The 21,470-nt window shown below is 45.9% G+C and overlaps 2 protein-coding genes and 1 non-coding gene across 3 annotated transcripts; all 3 read left to right on the top strand.

The window, feature by feature from the left end:
• The first annotated feature begins 1,240 nt into the window (after positions 1 to 1,240).
• Positions 1,241 to 9,241, top strand: crtam (cytotoxic and regulatory T cell molecule). Its single transcript, XM_086226627.1, has 10 exons — positions 1,241 to 1,431; positions 2,234 to 2,383; positions 2,460 to 2,612; positions 2,765 to 2,884; positions 4,328 to 4,483; positions 4,920 to 5,141; positions 6,932 to 7,000; positions 7,122 to 7,271; positions 7,672 to 7,755; positions 8,944 to 9,241. Exons 1-10 carry the CDS (start codon positions 1,389 to 1,391, stop codon positions 9,108 to 9,110), a joined length of 1,314 nt encoding a protein of 437 aa, XP_086082753.1. The 5' UTR covers positions 1,241 to 1,388; the 3' UTR covers positions 9,111 to 9,241.
• A 2,404-nt stretch (positions 9,242 to 11,645) lies between these two features.
• hspa8 (heat shock protein 8) lies at positions 11,646 to 16,514 on the top strand. Its single transcript, XM_086225744.1, has 9 exons — positions 11,646 to 11,813; positions 13,279 to 13,488; positions 13,908 to 14,113; positions 14,195 to 14,347; positions 14,433 to 14,988; positions 15,110 to 15,312; positions 15,430 to 15,628; positions 15,723 to 15,955; positions 16,085 to 16,514. Exons 2-9 carry the CDS (start codon positions 13,284 to 13,286, stop codon positions 16,280 to 16,282), a joined length of 1,953 nt encoding a protein of 650 aa, XP_086081870.1. The 5' UTR covers positions 11,646 to 11,813; positions 13,279 to 13,283; the 3' UTR covers positions 16,283 to 16,514.
• On the top strand, positions 13,739 to 13,830 carry LOC147249244 (small nucleolar RNA SNORD14). The gene has a single exon (XR_015109295.1). It is a non-coding gene; the product is annotated as a small nucleolar RNA SNORD14 (small nucleolar RNA).
• Positions 16,515 to 21,470: the final 4,956 nt, after the last annotated feature.

The raw sequence follows: 21,470 nt of genomic DNA on the forward strand, positions 1-21,470 counted from the left end.
GTATTGAGAGTACTGATGTAAATACTGCTGGTACAGTACTAATACTAATGCTGACTCTAAGGGTAGCAGGTCTGTAGCCTCCATCAGCAGCACCTGGGATCTGGGAAGTGGGAGGCACAAAGGCTCCGGAGAAGAAGACGAGTCAGTAACACATATGAGTACAGGAGGACAGAGCGGACAAAGACGAGGAGAGAGAAGCCCAGTGCACCATGGGAGATCCCCCGTCAGTCTAAGACTATCGCAGAATAACTAAGAGCTAGCCTAAGCCAAACCTAAGTATAAGCTTTAACAAAAAGGAAGGTCTTAAGTCTGCTCTTCCATGCCGAGAGGGTGTGTGACTGAACCTGGGAGACGGTTCCACAGGATGGGAGCCTGATAGGTGAAGGCTCTGGCTCCCATTCTACTTTTTACAGACTCTTGGGAAAACTGCCCCCCCCCCCCCAAGCTCCAAATGGGTCAGAACGCTGCGGCCCATATCGTGAGCAGAACACCATCCATCCACCACAGAGCACCTGTTCTCCAGCACCTCAACTGGCTTCCTATCAAATACTGCACTTACTACAAAATTCACAAGGCCCATCCGTCCACCACAGGGTCCCGAGACTCTGCCTGTCTGTCCACCACCTCTGCAAACCCTTGCCTCCTGAAATCCGATACATTCTCTGTCAATGTTCAAATCCTGCCTGAAAACCCCTTTTTAAACGACTTAACTTAAGAATCTGATTGCTGCTGCTCTGCTACAGATTTTAGATTTTTAACTTTGTAATGGTTTTGATGTGTGTTTTGTTCATTTGAGTTTCTAACTGGGATGGCGTGACTCAGAGGTAGCAACCGGAGGGTTGCTGGTTTGATCCCCCCTCCCCCCGGTGACCATGTCCAAGTGTCCTTGAGCAAGATACTGAGCCCCTAATTGCTCCTGATGGCCCGGCGACAGACTGGTGACCTACACGACCGTTACAGATAAGTGGTATAGAAAATGGATGGATTAACTGTCTTTAATTTTTCTGGACAGTGACCTTGAGAGTCCTGAAAGGTGATTTAAAATGTTAAAATGCTTCTTCTTATTATTATTATGATTATCGTTATTATTATTATCATGATTATCCCTTACATTTAACATGCAGTAAAAGACAAAACAAAAAAGTTGGATGTGAAACTTGGCTCAAATTAATGACATACTTGCAGGTACCACCATGATTCCAGGTTCATGAGTCCAAAACCTGTCCCCTGTACAGAACTGTTGGTATCACATGAGACTCCCACGAAATAAAAAAGGCAGTGGAACTCACAGCCCTGTGACGTCACGGAAGCTCCCTCAGCTCAAATAGAAGAAGTGGAGAGGAAACACAGCTGAAGCGCTTTGTGACTGCGAGTGAGAGAGAGGTACCATGGACCTGAGGCGGCTCGCTGTCCTCGTGTTATTCATACGGGGTGAGTCACGACTTGTTGACCGGCGTGGTTTGTTTCTAAAAGTAGATCATATTGAAAGAGATAATGAACTTAAAATGATCCTGAAAAGACTTGATTATGTGACAGTTTGGTCTCTCTGAGTCAAACTCAGACGCTCCATCCAAATTGTCTCCGATAATGAAATGATTTCGTTTTTACTTTACTTTGTTTTGCTGTCATTTGCTTCTGATGAGTCCCTCTTGTGCTGTTCATCTGATCACGTTTGTTTCCTTTGTGGTTGCTCTGGTCCGCTTATTTTATACCACAGTCTTCCTACCTACAGTACATGCATTTATTCCCGTCATGCATAGGTTTGTTTCTCCTGTGACTGAACATTTTCTTCTGAGATATGTTTGAAAATGGAAAAAAAAAGAAAAGGACAAAGAAACAGCAACTGACTCTTCAACTGATACAGAGAACAGCCAGGTCAAACACAGTCCACGCGTGTGCTGACCTTGATGGATCATTCCTATCACGCCCCCACTGGAACGTATTCTCGCTCGTCAATCTCACCCCAGAGGAAAGAAAAAGCCCCCAAAGCCCCCATTTGCAACCCACAGCTCATATATTTTCTGGTACTTTCTCTTTCACCCTTTCACCTCGAGAGAACTGACCACATTACTTCCTGTCAGAAAACAAACGCGGGGGGCTGCTTCAGTGCGTGCATGTGTGAGGGAGGAGGTGTTCTTGTGTTTGGGAACTTCAAGGACGACTCGGGCAGTGCTACCTACCTGTTTTATGTGGAAGCAACATGTGTTTTCAATGCGAGTTCATGTGACTGCAGGTTCACTCGCCGTTTGGCAGCGCGTGACTGTGATGAAGGGTCAGACGCTCCGCTTGAGATGCCCCATTAAAGACATGCACCGGAACAACGTGGAGTGGAAGAATCCTGAGGGAGTCATCATGTTCTTCAATAATAACACAGGTGAAGATGGTACGTCCTCCCAACAGGTGCAGTCCCGCCCTTGATGTTAAATATCTTCACTTTAACTCCCCTCACTTGTTTTCAGGCGTAAAGGTCAAACGCTACAGCATCGTCCAACTGTCCGAGTCAGAATTCACCATCAGTGTTTCCAATGTCACCTTCCAAGACGGAGGCACCTACAAATGTACTGAATTTGACCACCCGGCAATAGAGAAGCGGGTGGAGGTGACAGTGTTGGGTGAGCTTAATTCAACTCGCTTTTCATTTCTTCAGGTTTTACTGTAATCGTACAAAAAGGGAGCGCCACATCCTTCCTATGACACGACTGTCCTGATGATGGCTGCATCATGATGCAGTAACCTCTGCTCTGCTGTTCAATGATCTTTAAAGGTCTCCCGAAAATAAAAATGACAAAGCATGAGGGGAACTTTGTCATAAGTTGCACTGCTGAAGGGAACCACCACCCTCCCCGGATATCCTGGGAACTGGATCAGGGACCTGAAATTCATGGTAAGATTCTAAGTTGGTTGTTAACTCATTCTTATTTGAGACAACATGTGAAGTATTGACATCCCCAGCGGCTGCATATAGGTGATGACGTAGTTAGTGCTTATTTATATTTACACGGATTAGTGGTCTACACTGCATGGACATCAAAATCTGCTCATGTGGTCACCATAACAGATGTATGAGTCCATGTCAAACAGGAAGTGTCCATAACGAACCAACCAGCCTGAAACTTCATGTAGTTGTTGAGGGACTTTCCCTGATGACACTTAGTGACATTTGTGAGGCGCAGTGTTGGCGTCCCTTGTATTTAAAGAGGTGTACTGTCCATGAGCACAACACAGCAATCTGCTCCCTCCTGCTCAATCCAGAGATCATGTAGGTTCAGACCACGCTGCGCCACATACATACACCTTCTTAAAATAATGCCTGTCATTTTTTGGCAATTTTTTTTGCCTAAAACAGTTCCTTATGATGTCTTGTGTCCAGTTTTTTTTTTGTATTTTCTGAAAAACTTGGAAAAAAAACGACTTATGTGATTATTTTAATAAGGCGACGGTATGCGTCACCCCCAGGGTTCCGCACACAAATGTGAAGGGATATGAAGCGTTGTATTCACAATGTAAACCAGTATTTTGTTTTTCCCGTCTGCATCCCGTGGAGACCTGCTCCTGACCCTGGCCCATCTGTAGGTACCGTTTAGGTTAACCACACACAAGCAGCATAGGGCCACAGGCAGGGCCTCTGGCACCACTAGGCTTATGTTCATTTCTTTCTTGGTTGCCGCTGAAGCAACATAGTGCCTCACCTTCTCAAACGTGGATAAATGGTTGTAGCGATGTCACCTCATACGCCGTTCATCAGCTGGAGACAGTGTCAGAACCGTCGGAGCCACTGGCTCTTGGGCTTCTGGTACTGTGTCTGAAGGAGCAAGCATTAATGTCAGTGGTGTTAGCCTAGCCACAGATGGTGCTAACGTCCTTTGTGGGGGGAAAACAGCAGGTGATCGAATGTTCCCAGGGACTTAAAAAAGTTTGGGAATTATTGATCCTCAGTCAGGGCACAATGTCTGAACCTCAACTTGGGCAGCAGGATGGAAACATTTAGCTATGCCTGCATCTCTTATTGAGCATGGTGGGAGTTTCAAACCACCACAGAGTGGGCTCAACTTTTGATGACACTACCTGAAACACTTACAGAAATCTTGATGGTGGGTGGGTGAGGTGTCTGAGGCCCCACTGACAGGAAACCCTGTAGTGACAATGCTCAAGACGTGTATGTCCAAACCTACTCATCTTTCCTTTCCATCTTCCAGCCTTCAAAAAGAATTGCGGCCTTTTTCCATTTAGCAAAGTAACAATCAGCAGTGTCTGACTAGCTAAAGCTCTTCCCAGCTGGTTCACCTGATTAGAAATGCAAACTAACGATGCGCATCTCATTCCACAGTTCGTGCCCAAGTTCTACATGAAGGAGCAAAATATGTCTCCATGGACATGTTGCACATCGGTTCAGTGGAGACCAGAGTGGCTGTGAAATGTCTCGTTCGCCATCCGTCTCTGTCCTCATCGCCTCTGATGAACTTTGTCAAAATCGGCCGACGCTGTGAGTACATCTCAGTCTCCTGATTCCTCGACGCATGTCTAGAGACCATAACACCGACATCAGAGACGCAGCAGTGACGAAATGATTTTGATGAGGAGCAAAACCTGTTTACTGCAGAGCACTTCTGCTTAAAGAGGGATATTTGAGGAAAAGTGAAGTGTAGACGTGTTGTCACAAAACTACACTGGGAAGGGGCTTTTCTGATCAGCTGCTCCACGACAGTCCAGAGACCGAAACCTCCATGACCACGCAGCCCTTCGGTCATTTCCCCTTTTTGTAAACTGTAAACAGTCTAGTTTCCTGTATTCTAATAGAAAAACCACATGTGTATTTTGCAAATCTTCCAAATCTTGGTGTGAATGTTCTGTTTTTATTTTCGATGATTTGCTGTCTTGAATTTCTGTTTGACAAAAGCACAAACCTGCCTCTGTCACAGCAACGAAGTCCACGAGTAGACCACCCACAGCTCAGACCCAGGGGTCAAGAGAGGTGCTGAGGACAGCCACCCGCTGGTCCAGACACGGGAGGACAACAGTGTACCTGACAGCCACATCACAGGTGCTGGTATCACCTGTCCCCTCTGATGAGCCCCCCAGTGGGCCGGGGACCTTTACAACCCCCTCTGACAAAGCCACAGATGCTCATCTCAGCACCGGTGGTGAGTGACACGGTTTCCTTACGTCTTCCTGTTTGAACACGAACCACATGACAAATGCACAGATGAGCTGGAGCAACTGTCACTGAGAGACAACAACAACCGGTCTGCTCACTGGTTGCGAAGACGCTGCTCAAATATTCCAAGCAATATTTGCAAAGAATTATAAAGTAGGAAAATATATTACAAGTAACCTAATCTCCATAAAAATACGGACAAACAAATGGAATTGTCCTCCCCTGCAACATTCTGAATCCTCTGTTACGCCTCCAACCAGGCTGGCCGATCAAACCTGAGGAACCAGCCTTCACGGTGCGTTTAGCTGCCTTTCTAGTCGTCACCCTGTTAGATCTGCTTCCTGTGACAGGAGACCCACAGTGCATGTGAAACTCAGCTCGACGTGTTGATGTGAGAGTGGAAGGTGACACTCCATGAGGGTGAAGCGCGACATCAAACAATTCAAGAGAAAAGTTTCAGTCCTGATTCTTACACGTTTGAGCCCAAAAGTTTAACTTTAAACTTGTGTCAAAGGCAATCAATCCTTATCCTTCTTGTGATTTCCATACTCTTGTAACGGAGCAAACCATTCAATGGTGCTCAACGAATGCATGACCCTCTAGCCGCATGGACAATACCATGAATCATTTTTAGAAATACAAGAAAAAGAAGAAGAATTTTACCGAAATTAAAACCAGTTCACCAACTGCCTGTTGCATCATGCAGGACACATCCTGAGCTGTCGACGTTCACCAGTAACAAACGAGTTCAGAAGTGTGACTTCACGCTCAGGCTGTTTCATGGACGATATGATGAAGTCTCTCAATGTCTGCTCTGGAACAATCATGTTTCCAAACAGACGTGTGACACAGAACAAGGATGTTTTGTGTGACGAGTCAGTGCTCAGGCTTTGTGTTCAAAAAAGGACTTTTTAAGTTCAAGTTAGGCGGCGATGGTGGTTTTTAAAACAGGAAGTGAACCACTGTCTCCTGCTGGTCTCCACTCGCTATTGCAAACGTGCCTTGAACACGGCTCTCCTCTGCATGCCCTCCTGCCCTCCACAGTCCTTCACCTAAACACCAGTGTCATGTCAGCACAACTTTACCATGATTGAGAAACGCCACTGTTTTATTCCAGTAGAAAATTTGGGTTTTTATTTTCTGGGAGTCAGAGCCGAGCCACAGCCCTGCAGTGAACTAGAGATGATTTAGCCGCGTGCTAATAACACAAAACATTTAGTGCCTTTGAATTAATCTTGAACTGCTGATCACATGAAGTGATTGACCAGTGGCGGTCGCTCATGATGATCCCTACATGAGGCCAAAGCCATTGCAGGTCATGTGACTGATTAAGGATCCTTATCACGCAGGGATAACTAATAATAACAGGGAGGCCACGTCAGCAGTTGAAAGTCAGACCTTTTTTCTTCAAATCCTTTGGGGTTGTGGTGTCGACGCTCCTCAACCAGCACCCGGACTGAACCCAGCAGCGACGCCACAAAGCGACCAGCAGAGACTGCGCTGCAGTTTAAGCTCTTTGATGACATCTAGTGGCAAAGATGAAAACCTGCAACTCAGCTCTTCAATTCAGCTCAGCGGTTCCCAGCTGCTCACTTCCTGCTCTTTGTTGCTCAGAAAGACTGATACCTTCCTTTGTGGCTTTAGATTTAAATGCATTTAAACAACTGCACCAGTTTAAAGGTACTCATGTACTGTTATCCTAAAAAAAAAAAAAAACTTATAGAAAAGAAGGTTCATTTTTATTTATTTATTTTTCTCTTGAACAATTCCTCAAAGGTTGGACATCTGACCCTGGGACAACAGACACGAACTCGACACACGACGGAGAAATAACAAATTCAACAGGTAAGTCCGGTCTGTTCCCACCCCCGCGGTTGGCGCTCCGCTCCTCTGGAGGGAAAGCGACGAGGCAAACGTCCTGGTTTCAGCCTCGCCGACCTGACGCTCTCATTCTGTCTGTTCCCAGAGAACTTAAATGACCGAGAGATGCAGCGGGACGACAGAGCGAGTTCACCATTACTGGTCCTCCTGGTGACGTGCCTCATTTCGAGTCTTCTGGTGGTGGTCATTTTCTTTGCAGTCAAGCTCAGGAGAGCACACGTCACCTGGAAGAAAGGTGAGCAAACGACGCACCCACCACCCGCTCCGGATCTGACGTGGCGTCTGAACCTGATCTGCTTGATGTGGATCGTGTATGTCATGTATAAAAAACCCCAAAGCTGAACAGAAAGACTCACAGTTTACTTTTGACATCTGAGTACTCAAAGTCAGTGCTGATTTTTTTTTAATGTTCTGTATTCTGAGGTTTCTCAGATTTTTCCCTGTTAAAAGGGTTTCTGTGGAGTTTCTCCTTTAGTGGATGTGAGGGTCTAAGGGCAGAGGATGTTGTTATGATGCCATGTGAAGCCCTGGAGGCGAACTGTTGGTGAAAACGGGCTCTGCAAATAAAACTGCCTTATTTTTTTAATGTTCTGTATTAAAAAAAAACCCCGTTTTGACAGTTTTTGTTGTTACAGAAAATGAGACCTCAGATCCATCAGAGGAGAGCAGTAAATCCAAAACCAGCCAAGAGGAGAGGAATTACCAGGGTCAAAGAAGAGGTGTGTGCTTCTAGGGCTCCACAGCAGTGAATACTTTTGAAAAGCAAGGTCTAACATTGTTATTGTGAATTATTGTGGCATCAGTACTCTTGTAAACCTGACGCTGGGGCAGCTCGAGGGTTGCCAGAGACGAGTCTGGCTCTCCTGACCCACCTTCTTCATTCAAACATGACACACTTTTGCTTTCACGTGTGCATTTTTGATCATTCATTTTGTATGTTGTGCTAAAGTTTGAAATGCAGTGTCGGTGTGATCAAGGGTAACTTTTAGTCAGGAATCAAGGCAGAAGCTCAGTAACACACAGAAGCTACAGGGAGGCTGGCTGCCCCCACTTTAACTCACTTCATCACTCTCATCTGTTAGCTCTGCATGCTCGTCGTTCAAAACTCAGTCTTTTTAACATTTGATCCGTGCCACGCAGTTTTTATGGGTTATTTCATCATTTAGTTGCACACCTGTACGGTAAATGAATGCAAGGCAGGTTCAAACATCCAGCAGGAGCTGGGCGAGACTGCCAACCTCTGCCAGGGCTGAGTGTTTGGACTGCTTTTAAACCAGATTCACTAATTTCGTTCAAACTGATTCAAGGTGCAAACTGGAGCCGGGAGTAAAGGGCATGAAGAACAGAACAGGACTACGTCTTTGTTATGCCAACCCAGATCAGAGCCCACTTAATGGTCTCTCCCTAGGCTGGAGCTACAGCCCTCCACCAGGTCTCCTTCCAGCCTCAGCTGTACCAACACCAGAGTAGCACAAGGTGGCTTCGCTCGGTGAGGCTGAGCTGCCCCCAGAGGTCACGGGTTCTCTATGGGTCAGACCCACCACTGACCTTGCTGAAAATCAACATGGAGGTTATAAAAGCTCAGTAGACTGCAAGATAATCCTCATAGATGAAACTGCCTGAAGTGCAAAGCTGTTATTACACAACAGCGTGAGTCATGACAGTAAAGGGAGATCCTGGTATTTGCTGCGTGATCTTGATCCGGACCCGCCTCAGAACATAAAAGGCCACTGCGCCGCTTCCTACCAAGCTCGCAGTCGCCCTGGTAGTCGGCACACCCTCAGAGTGACACACGCGTCAGGTCAACCCAGAAGACAAACTTGTCCTTCCACAGAACTGGAGCCATGTAGCTACGGTTCCTCGGTGGCTCGCCCACAGTGAAACACTCTCTTTCCTCTCTCCCTCAGGGCTCTTCAGCACTGCATTCACGCAGTACGTCGCCGAACAACCAAGCGCAATGACTTCAGTGGTGAACGCAGCTGCAGAGGGGAGCGGGAGCCAAGCGCAGACTCCTCCACCTCACAGCTACGCACACAGTTCAGCTGGCGGTGGCATGAAGGAGACAGAGCTGTGACAGCAGCGCCATCATGCTCCCCGGCCCGTCCCTGCACCTGCTCCATGTTTACAAAGAAAAGAATGTGGTGTGCTATCCGCTGTACTGTATAAATCCTTTACATGTGAAATAAATTATATTTTGATACAACAGCACACTTTAACTTTGAATGAGCGGCGTTTAAGGTTTTGTGGTTTTGCTGATAAAATGTATCTTCACTGGCTTTTTTAATGTCAGGTGTGATTGGATGGTCAGTGCTGATCGCCACCAGTTGTGATGTCCGTCGTGATGTCATCGGTGCTGACAGCCACGGCGAGGGTTCTCCTGGGACAGCGCAGATGCTTGCAACTTTGTCTAGCGTCGTCAAATTTGTTGTCTCCAAGGAGCAGCAAGCAGCACCAATTCACAGTGCACTGAGTGCTGTGGGTAGAGAGGAACTGGGTGAAGGCTTTGATTGCGCTGCTGGAAATTAAATGTGAAATCATCTATAATCTCATAAAAGCCTCCAGATTACGGGAACGTTCAGGTTCGGCAGTGAGAAAGGACTCTTTCTTAAAAAGCCGAACAAACCTTGTGCAGTGTATCGTCGGCAGGAGGAACCTGGAGAGTAAATCTTTCAATTATCGCACGATTAAAAACAAACAAAAAAAACGCGAATGGAAGTAACTAAGAAATCTCGTGCAACATTCAAATCTCAGTCAGTTTAAGCACCCAAAGGCCACCATGACACCGTAGCCAGCAGAGCAGGTGTTGCAGTTGGCTGGTTCAGGTTCCGCAGCAGTTCCAGGACTAAAACTAACCCTTTAGTCCCTTTGCTGCCCAAATCAGAACAAAACCGACTCGATCCGGGACGACGAGAGCAAAATCAGACGAACGTGACTCATCTTCACTTCCTGCTCAAATTATTATTGAAGGACTCTATTATTTTCTGTCTACTTTGATCATTTTTGCTTTTGCGTTTTTTTTACTCTGTACGCATGTCAGTTTCAGGGACTTTCTTCTTTTTTAAATCTGTGAAAACCTGGCATTTAATTATCGGGTGTTGGGGTTGGCAGAACTCATGAAACACTTCTCTTGATGTAATGTTTTAAACTACAACCTGGATCGTCGCGAGGGGGTCAGGTTATTAACTCTGACAGCATCAAAGCAAACTCCAAGTCAGCATTTATCAGAGCTGCTGTATCCAATCCCTGTTTCCACATCACTTGTGCACTTAGGGGCATGATCCAACAGTGCAAGATCCACGTCCTCGCCTCCTCCAACACTCCTTCCTCTGATACCTGTCCCCCGCTCGGCATGTGGCTGTTCTTCTATCAGAACCAAAAATCGACAGCCCATCCTTCTTCTCTGGGAGGGCATCTTGTCACATGCCATCCCCTCTCCTGTTTCAACGGATTTATTAGAAATTATATTTCCTTAAAGACACTTGAAAATTCAGGACGTGAACTCTGTCTCACATTCATTTCAAACTATCATAAAATATACACCAACAAAATCACGAGAATGGCCCCTCGTGTACTTGTTTGTGCAGCACATAGATGTATTGAAGCAGGATGTGTCTGACCATGAAATCTCCACCTTTTTGTTACAATCTCTGTAACCTCAGGATAGAACCCGAGCAAAAAATGCTGTGATCAGGCAAGGCAGCGTTCCATTGCTGTACATCAAACCGTAAAATAGGATGAACAAAGGTTTTGGCACAGGACGACGGTGCAGTGACTGTGCAGTGGATGCTGTCTCCCCGCTGGCGAGCTGAGTTGCCTCCCCTGCAGTCCCACCAGAGCTCTGCTTGCTCGATGTAGTCAGTGAGAACAGGAATGAATGATTTTATTTAGTAGCCACAGGTTCACCATCCCACGTGGAGTTGCATGACTGCAACACAGCAAAGGTGACATGAACATGCGGCAGCACAATAACGCACGAATGGAACTTTTCATGCACAAAGTCACACTAAATCCCGACAGGAAATATAACCAGAAATGTCACATCCTGACCGAGACTCATCTGTTCAATGCCATCTTTCTTTCAGTCCAATCTTTTAAAATAAGCATGCCAACAACTCTGAATCTTGTCTCAAATCTTTTAATTCAACTTTATCAAGTCGTCAAAAACCTTTCATTAAAACGGAGCCTTCTTCTTTGCGTTCTTGGTGAAATAACCTTGAGAACGCGTGTTGCTGTAATCTCAGTGAATCTCTAGGCTAACAGTTGCAACCTGGGCGAGTGCGGTGGCTGAGGGTGCATGGAACGCTCCAGAATGTTCTCGAACAATGAGTCAAGCTTGGACGCAACGGACACGCTTCCTGTGACTTCAGAGTAAAAACATCCCCGCGTCACCGTCCTACACCGCTGTGCACCTATGAATCTGACCGTGAGGTCGTACTGTGATACGCAGTACAAATACAGCCTATTTTTCTACAGTTCGCCATGTATCACCAGTAAATGCTACGATATCCCTGCCATGCGGTCAACAATAAAACACATTACAAAACGCAGATAAAGGAAGCGGACGTCCTGCTCGAACGTCATGACAAACACCGAGCACCATTGGTGAGCCTTTGGGGAGATTTGCCGGCCATGGCGTCTGATTGGCTGCTCGCCGCTTATATATTGAGTTCCGCATCTCCCACACTTCCCTTCACCTCTCACACCGGCAAGGACAAGTCACCCGGGCCGCTGTCCATTCCAGCCTAACATCTGCAGCCATCCTCGGCCTAATAATACGGTGAGTCTTGAACGAGTAAGTCGCACGCCCATTCCCCCATGTTGTCTGAATGTGTACCGTCGTTGAGCAGCCATGTTGTTTCACCGAGTGTGACGAGCTGGTCTATAAAATGGACCCTGCTCCTGGTTGGCTGTTGCTGACATGACCTGGTCGGAGAATGGCGTTTAAACACAGTTTGCAGGTGTAGATTTTTTTTTTTTTTGGTCTTAACGACCCCCTCTGATAACGGTTACAGCCTCGCTGACCACGGTGGGGGGTGGGGGTGAGACAGACGCTCAAGAAGGTTCTCGAACAATGAGTCAAGCTCGACGGAACGGAAACACGTCTCGTGACTTCAGAGTAAAAGCATTTTATATTCGATGTATAGTGTTGCGTGTTTTTTTAACATATTTAATAGGCCTTTTCAGGGGTTGTATCAAACATTTAAGAGCTAAATCGGCTTAGCAGCTTCCTGGCCTCTTCCGGTCGGAAGTTCTAACACATCGTGGTAAACTTGTCGTCTCATTGTCACGTGGTTAGAACGACCGCCATTCTCTGCACATCGACGTCATCCCAGGCTTTTGCCGCATGGTTGGTTCCTTAGCTATTTTTGGAATTTAAAGCTGGGAACTGTGATCGGAATTGCTAAAACTGCCGTTACTAAATAAGTGTTACATACTGAGAAGTGACAACACTTGCAAATTATCTGAAGTTTTAGCGACCTACTTGCAATTTTTTTTTCTTAAAAAGAATGAGTATATGTATGTATGCATGCTTTGATTTGAGTCACTGATAAAATTGAAATATTCTGAAATTTAAACATGTGTAATGCTTGTTCATACATTAAAAACGGATCATTTCATCACATTTGATGTGAAACAATCACTTAAATTCTAAATCTGTATGCTTAATTTGCATTGAATATTAAAACTTAGAATTGAATACAAATTCTGAACACATTCTGAGAACACATGTATTCAACTTTTTATGTTGTAGAGCTCTCAATTAAAAGTTGCTTAAGCAGCTCTCTGAATTTAAATAAACTGTAAACATGTTCCATGTAGGTCAGTTCTCTTCACAGCAGCCAATCTGAAATATTGCACGTTTTTCCTCCAGCAGAAGGCCTCTTGCTCGATCGATCGTATTGGGTGCTTAATGACGTGGTTAGATTGGGCATTGTGATGGATGTCGGTGGCGATTCACTTGATGTGACAGACGGTTACCTTGCTGACTCTGGATTCCTCATGGTTTCTAGGCAGTAGATCTGGCTTCTTTCCACCGGGGGATTTATGCACATGAGAGCTCAGAGTTATCGATTAGAGACGTTTCTGCTCTGTTAGTGTCATTAGAAAACTGAAACAATGGGGAGCATTTTGCGTTTGCAACAGCTCGTCATATTAATGCTGACACTGTAACAGTCTTTGCTGTACTTCTTGAGTCTCAATGAACTGGAATTAAAAGACCCTCATTCCCTCGTTTTCTCCAGCAATCATGTCTAAGGGACCTGCAGTTGGCATCGATCTTGGTACCACCTACTCCTGTGTTGGCGTGTTCCAGCATGGCAAAGTTGAAATAATTGCCAATGACCAGGGCAACAGGACCACACCCAGCTATGTGGCCTTCACAGATACTGAGAGACTGATTGGAGATGCAGCCAAGAACCAGGTTGCCATGAACCCCACCAACACAGTCTTCGGTATGTATGAAAACGAAACGGTTCCGTGGTCTAAGTTCATTCTTGTCTTCACTTACTTTAAAACATTGGTGGTTCAGTAACTTACGCTGTCCCACCATCGCTGTGACCAAAACTTTCTGTTGAATAGAAAGTAATGGGGTGTTCATTTTGCCCTTGTGGGATCTGTTTAAACTGAAGGCAAGAATGATCTCAGACCTCTTTGAGACTAATGCAGTATTTAGTGGTCCTAAGGGGCCCTTTCACTGTTGCCTCACTGTGATGACGATTTTCCTGCCATTCGTAGTTTCCACCAGAGGTTGAAAAACCAAAGATGGCCAAATCCTTCCTTGGATGTCTGAGTGATCTTAACAAATCAACAACAGACGATGTTTTTTTTATTTGGTTTATATAACTTTTTTTTTTTTCTGTTTTTTGTGCAGATGCAAAGAGATTGATTGGTCGCAGGTTTGACGACACTGTTGTGCAGTCCGATATGAAGCATTGGCCATTTGCTGTAATCAATGACAACACGCGCCCCAAAGTTCAAGTTGAATACAAGGGTGAGACCAAGTCCTTCTACCCAGAAGAGATCTCATCGATGGTGCTGACAAAGATGAAGGAGATCGCTGAAGCCTACCTCGGAAAAGTGAGTGCTTGCATGGAAAAAGTGCTGGACAAAAAAAGACTGATGAATTTCAACTAATGTTTGGCTTGTTCTTCCTTGCAGACTGTCAACAATGCTGTTATTACAGTACCTGCCTACTTCAATGACTCTCAGCGCCAGGCAACAAAGGATGCTGGCACGATCTCTGGCCTCAATGTTTTGCGAATCATCAATGAACCTACTGCAGCTGCCATCGCCTATGGTTTGGACAAGAAAGTAAGTTAAACTCCTGCTATGTGAAAGTAATAAGAGGCACAAATGGAGATGAGTGGCTTTGGAAAAACATGTCCTTACTTTTCAGGTTGGGTCTGAGAGGAACGTTCTCATCTTTGATCTTGGTGGTGGCACTTTCGACGTTTCCATTTTGACCATCGAGGACGGCATCTTTGAAGTCAAATCCACTGCTGGTGACACTCATCTTGGCGGCGAAGACTTTGACAACCGTATGGTCAACCATTTCATTGCAGAGTTCAAGCGCAAGTACAAGAAGGACATCAGTGACAACAAGAGAGCCGTCCGTCGTCTGCGCACAGCTTGTGAAAGGGCAAAGCGCACCCTGTCTTCTAGCACCCAGGCCAGCATTGAGATCGACTCCCTGTATGAGGGAGTTGATTTCTACACCTCCATCACCAGAGCTCGCTTTGAGGAGCTCAACGCTGACCTCTTCCGTGGAACCTTGGACCCCGTCGAGAAATCACTCCGTGATGCCAAGATGGATAAAGGGCAGATTCATGACATCGTCTTGGTTGGTGGCTCCACCCGTATCCCCAAGATCCAGAAGCTTCTCCAGGACTTTTTCAATGGCAAGGAGCTGAACAAGAGCATCAACCCAGATGAGGCTGTTGCCTATGGAGCAGGTAAGAGTCTTCGTCCACTTAAATATGATAACAAGTTTGGTTTGTTCCTTCATCCTCATTCGCTGCTCTTCAGACTTTTACACGACCAGCTTGTTTTTAAACAGTTCTTTCATGTTCTCAGCTGTCCAGGCTGCCATCCTGTGTGGTGACAAGTCAGAGAATGTCCAGGACTTGCTGCTTTTGGACGTCACCCCTCTGTCCCTGGGTATTGAGACCGCTGGAGGTGTCATGACTGTCCTGATCAAGCGTAACACCACCATTCCTACAAAGCAGACCCAGACCTTCACCACCTACTCTGACAACCAGCCTGGTGTGCTCATTCAGGTAAACACTTGTAGTGACAGTTGATTAGAAATTTTCACCAAAGGTGAGGCCAAAATGGCTCTCCTTGAAGGTCAGGTGTCTCTCGTCAAAATTGTTAATACTGCTTATGTCCAACAGGTGTTTGAGGGTGAGCGTGCTATGACCAGAGACAATAACCTTCTGGGCAAATTTGAGCTGACTGGCATCCCTCCTGCTCCTCGTGGTGTTCCTCAGATCGAGGTGACATTTGACATTGATGCCAACGGCATCATGAATGTCTCTGCTGTCGACAAGAGTACTGGCAAGGAGAACAAGATCACAATCACCAATGACAAAGGTACAGAATGAACAAGTGACGCTAAACTCCCCTGATAAAATGACAATGTTTTCCCAGCAACAGACGTTGATGGCTTTCATGTCTATTATGCCAGGTCGCCTCAGCAAGGAGGATATTGAACGCATGGTTCAAGAAGCAGAGAAGTACAAGGCAGAGGATGACGTTCAGCGTGAAAAGGTGTCGGCCAAGAACGGTCTGGAGTCTTACGCTTTCAACATGAAGTCCACAGTGGAGGATGAGAAGCTTGCTGGCAAAATCAGTGACGATGACAAACAGAAAATCTTGGACAAGTGCAACGAGGTCATCACCTGGCTTGACAAGAACCAGGTAAGGATTGACTTTTGAGTGGTGAAGGAAACAGCTTGTCCAACCTGGTTTAAAAAAATAAATGAATAAATAAATTCTGGACTTGTGTCATAATGTGAAGAATTTACTGTAACACTTGATATGTTGCAGACTGCTGAGAAGGATGAATATGAACACCAGCAGAAAGAGCTGGAGAAGGTGTGCAACCCAATCATCACCAAGTTGTACCAGAGTGCTGGTGGCATGCCAGGTGGAATGCCAGAAGGCATGCCTGGTGGCTTCACTGGAGCTGGAGGTGCTGCTCCCGGTGGTGGCTCCTCTGGTCCCACCATTGAGGAGGTCGACTAAACACTCTTACTTGCCACTATCTTCCAACACCCTAAAGAAAGGAACCCTCTTGTAGCACATTGCATCAAGCTAAAGAGTGTAATGATAAAGTTAAAACCGGGTTCAGGGATCACATTGCAATGTTTGACAAAGTGGGAACAACTTGTTTGGAGGCACAATGAGCACTCATGTATTGTTCTGTGTTTTGTATACTGAAATGTTGTGTTCTTGACAAATAAAATCTTGTAACCCATCTGACAACGTACTCTTGTATTTGCAGGACATCTTGAGAAATTGAAGTGTCTAGTTTCAGGACATCATGGACATCTGCTTAATTATCACTTAGGTTAAAACCTTAATCCTCTTTAACAGGAGTTACAGTTGCCCTTGGCTTCCTTTTATGGTGGTGACGTGAGGCAATAAAAATCCCAAGGTATATCAGCTGGGAGGTTTAAAAATATATATTGGAGGCAACTGCCTGACGAATACCGGGTGACTTTTGAAATTCCCTTTCATTGACTGGTTGAGGCTGTTAATCAGTGAATTGTTCACTCTTGACATTAAGCAGGTCTGGGTCTTATTTTGAAGACAAGTCACCATAAAGCATACCTTCATCTAAAATTCAAAACTCAATTTCTAGTTGCCATAGTGACCATTAAACTAAAAGCTTGTTTGGACTGGAAAAATGCCTGAGTGGGAGTTTTCCTGGAGTGTCCATCAAATGTAGTAAAGCTGATTTACTGAGTATAATAAAAACGAAGCAAATGCTTTATTAGCCAGACCACTGGCAACGTAGCTGTGTTGACCTAGAACCCTCATCTGAAGCACCTGTGAATCATAGGGAGCCCTCTAGTGGCTTTAAACTGTAACTGCAAAGAGGCAAGGGTTGTGGGACCCATCCTGATGGGGCTGGATCCAAAAAGTTCCGATGCACTTTTTCCTTGACCCAATAGACATCTTGGTGTCAGGTGAAAGTGGATAGAAGATGATGAGGATCATGGTGGCACCCCCCCCCCCCACTGTGCTGCCTAGAAAACATCTCAGGTGGCTTCTCCTTGTCATGCCAGTGACATTGGAAGCCATCAGGACCATCAAGGTTACATTTTCGCTCGTTACAGAACAAAACTTTCTTCCACCTTTGAATGTCCCATGTTTGCCGCTCCCTTCCAAAGTCCAAGCGGGCAATTTTGTGGTGTTGAAGGAGGCGTGGCCTTTCAAGAGGTTTGTCATTTTGCTTTGTTCCTGTCTTCTTAAATCAATAAAGGATCTTTGATATAAGCAACCAGAATTTATCAATTCGCCTGTAATCCCTCCTACCTCGAGAATGACAGGCACCTGTTTGTGTCCAAAGGTCCTTGATGAAGCTGTCCCTGTTTCATCTTGAATAAATCTGTCAAATTACTTGTCTTTAATGCAGCGACATGTTCTGCTTGCTCTTCCCACCATGTTTCTTTTGATCAATAAGCCTCCTTCCACACCATCAGACTTTTCTAAATCAAAAAGATCTGGTCTAAAAAAACAGCAGAAGTGGAAAATGTTTGAACAAACACATAAAAACCCTGAATGAGGCTGGACTGCTGTTCCTGGTGAGTGTGACCCGCTCTTTTAGTGTCCTGCCTGTTGTTGTTCCAGCAGGAGTCGTCTTGGAAGACGTCCGTCTGAACTGGGAGGCTGAGGTCAGCTGTGATGTGCTCTGAAGTCTCCTGAGATCACAGGGTCCTGTGATCTCTACAGTGATGAGAGAAGACTGCGACCAGCTGTCGTGGACCTGATTTACTGGCTGCTGATCTCTGACAGACGGTCGGGGAGCTCGCAAATCAGGCTCTCAATCTCTCAGTGGCAGAACCAGAAGCCTGAGGTTTATTTTTAAGGCAGTAAAATGAATCCATTTGTGCGCGGTCACGTCCCATCCCCCTCACACTTCCTGTTGCCACCCTTTCTGATGTTCGGTGAAAGGTTGGAAATCAGTGACGGTGCAGTGCTGCGTTTTTACAGGTCCCAATGAAAACTTCACTCTGGTCTGGTCAGAGGTGGCTGGTTCCTCCTGATGTGAGATCACCAGTGTGCAGGACGCATGGCAACATTTTGCGTTGCAATTTGATGACTTTTGACAACCTTATTGGACTGTTTTCTAGGCAGCCAACACCTCCCTTTTTTGGAAAAGTGACAAAGAACCAGATCGTGCTTTGAGTAGAGGATTGTGTTAACTGTAGGTTATGATCAGTGTTGTTGTGAGCGCGCCAGTCGTTGCTGCTGAATGTACATTGTTTCACTGTGAAATAAAAGACTAGAAATGAAGGTGTGATTGTTGATGATGATTGTATTTGTTTCCTGGTGTGTGGTATTTGTCGTGTTTGTACAGTGTACAGTACGTATTTGTATCACGGAGCAGCAGAAGTCCCCATGCAGGAACAAGATGGCGCCGCGCCCCCTCACTAATCTACCTCGCCTGCATCTCACCAACTCAACCAGCGGCTCCTCTCATCCAACCATCTGCTCACCCAGTAGTCGTTTTGTTAACCAGCTGGTAGTAAAATTCCACCTGCCCTTTTTTTCCTGAGATGAACAAAAAAAAAGATCCCTGATGATAAAAACTGACAAAATATATTTTGGGATTACATTGACCAGACAAAAATGTAAGCAATGAATTTGAGGAGGTATAAACAGGAAGTGCTGGTCCGTGATTGACGTGTCATGCACGCGGCATGTGCCCCTTCCCCTCCCAGGTGACCTGCCTCAGCCTCACACACCTCACTGGTAAGATGGCCGACGACTTTCATCGGTGGGAGAGTGGAGGGGAGCGACGTCCAGCTGAGGTCGCCCTCCTGGTTTCAGCCCAGCTTCAGTGTTCAGGAGTGGCGCCGCTGCAACGGTGCCTTACACTTTTAATCACTTGACACCTCAACTTTTTGATTTATTGGTTTAATGACTGAAGTGAAAAGGAGCTTTCTGCCTGATGATTGTGTCTTTGACCTTTTGTTTGGAGCTGGTTTGGGCTGTCATGTTGTTAGTGGCTTTGTCTTCATGCTCTGCCTTTGTGACATTTGCTCTTGACAGCTGCTCCATAAATAAACCCATCATGTCATTGTTGCTAAGTTACTCGGCCTCCAACAAGCAGACCTCTTAGAACAGGGGACCTGCTCAGACGACCACCAAGAAGGTTCTGTCCCGTATTCAAGTCCAGGATGCTTATTGGTTGGGATCAATCTAGCGTCCTCAGCGTGCTGTCGTACCAGATCCATGGAAAGTCTCTCACCTGGATCTCAGGTGTCTGAACTTTCCAGGATTGTCCTCAGTGACGTTTAGGTGCACTGAGCCGTTGTCAGAAATGATTCTTCAAGTGCGACTCTTGTCCAGTGGCTCCAATAACCGCTGTGTCAGCGTCTCTCTCACTCTCAGTGCTGCTGTCCAACTCATCACCAACCAACCAGCTTCTTCTTCTCTGCCTTTCCTCTGACATCAAAGGATCAAAGATCCATCAGTCGACCAACGACCACCAGGCTTCTGTTGTCGATCAAACCTAGAAATAACAAGGCGGTTGTAAAAGTCCTGAGGACATCCAGAAACTGAATTAAAGTCGTAGCGCCACTAAGTGGTCACAGGAAGTAAACCTGACTGAATGGCCAACATTTGATACATCAGAATGACACCGTGTTGTCTTCACTTCATGTACAGCAACATAGTAAGTGGGTGTTCTCTGGCACCACCTAGTGGAAGCAGGAAGGAATGTTTGCTCCTCAGTGCAGCATCGCTCTGCTCCCTCTCGCAAAATCCACATCTGATCAGGTTTCACCTCCCTGTCGCTCTCAGGAACAAAAACATCAGAAGTCCTTCAAGACAGGAAGAAGCAGCACCAGCCAGCAGCTGGGAGGTGGAAGCCACTTAACTCTTTCCTTGCCAAGGTCGTTTGAAGCGTTGCCAGCTCCCACCAGACTTCGTGAACATTTATACTAATATTTCAAGACCCTCAGATCATTTTGTGATACGATTATTGGATAAACATAGTTGACAACATCAGAAAAAGGACCAAGTATCTTCTTTCATCAAGAGTTTTGTATGAGCGTCAATCATCGTTTTCCATCAACGCCTGGATGAAGGTTGGTTTCATGAAAAACTGCCATTTTTTGACAAAAACTGAGAAAAACACAGTTTTGTCAAAGAAGTGATTTTCCAGCATCAACGCAGTGGCCTATTCATTCATGTTTTTGTTTCCATCTCCCATACAGTGACTTCAGTTGCTTCCTGTAAAAACACCACCACCGATGAGCAGGAGGCTCAGTGCTGGACCATCAGCTGATGGCTGGCACGCTGCTGTGTTGTCACTGGTGGGGCTGATAACCAATACCAATACTGATGGATCAATACTTCCTGCAGCGCTGCTCAGGTCCTATCTTCTGTAGCTGCATCAACATGTAATTCTACAGGTTCGCTTCTCATCATCACCACCAGCAGAAGACGACATCAAACGCTACACACGTGTGTGTGTGTGTGTGTGTGTGTGTGTGTGATTGTGCAAACATAAGCAGTTCAGCGTTGGTTGTGTAGAAGTGATCAAGCTGATTCAGTGATCACTTTCCAACAAAATGTGCTAAGAGGCTCCCCTATGGCTCTGATGCTGCTCTCCCTGAACAGAACAGAACCTGTCCCAATGGGTCATGTGACAGTACGTGACTGTCACATGAGCCAGCAGCAGTGAACGCACCCCCGCACGGCAGAGCTGCACTTGACTTGCTCTGGCTACCTGTGCTTAGCTTGCTGCTAACAAAAGATGGGACAAAAATAGAACCGTGGTCTCCTTGAGACTTTCCCTGGGTTTTGTTCTGCCAGTGAAACGAGTCAGTTTGGGTTGTAGACTTAAACAATGAAGCCAATGTTTCACAGCCGCTTCTTCTTGGATGTTTATGGAAAAAAAGTGTTTTGGGGGCATAGGGCATTAGGTGGTGGATGGGGGAGGGGCCTAAAATCTGAGGACATATTTCCATTGGACGGGGAACAAGTCGACGCCCCTGAGGGACAAATGAGTCCTCAAGTGTTTGATTTGTTTTGACAGACGAGAAAAAAAAAGAAAACCAGGGAGTTTGATGTCAAAATACTGGAAAAGGGATTCGTTGGTTTGTCACTGGAGAGAAGAGAACCAGGAGCACCAGAACAGTCATGAAACCAACGTTCCAGTCTCTGGTGAGGAGAGCATTTTATTGAAGCTGCTGTC

Source organism: Aulostomus chinensis, chromosome 15 (assembly GCF_037954235.1).
Source record: "Aulostomus chinensis isolate RoL2024-O1b breed Wild chromosome 15, RoL_Achi_v1.0, whole genome shotgun sequence".
Lineage (NCBI taxonomy): Eukaryota > Metazoa > Chordata > Actinopteri > Syngnathiformes > Aulostomidae > Aulostomus > Aulostomus chinensis.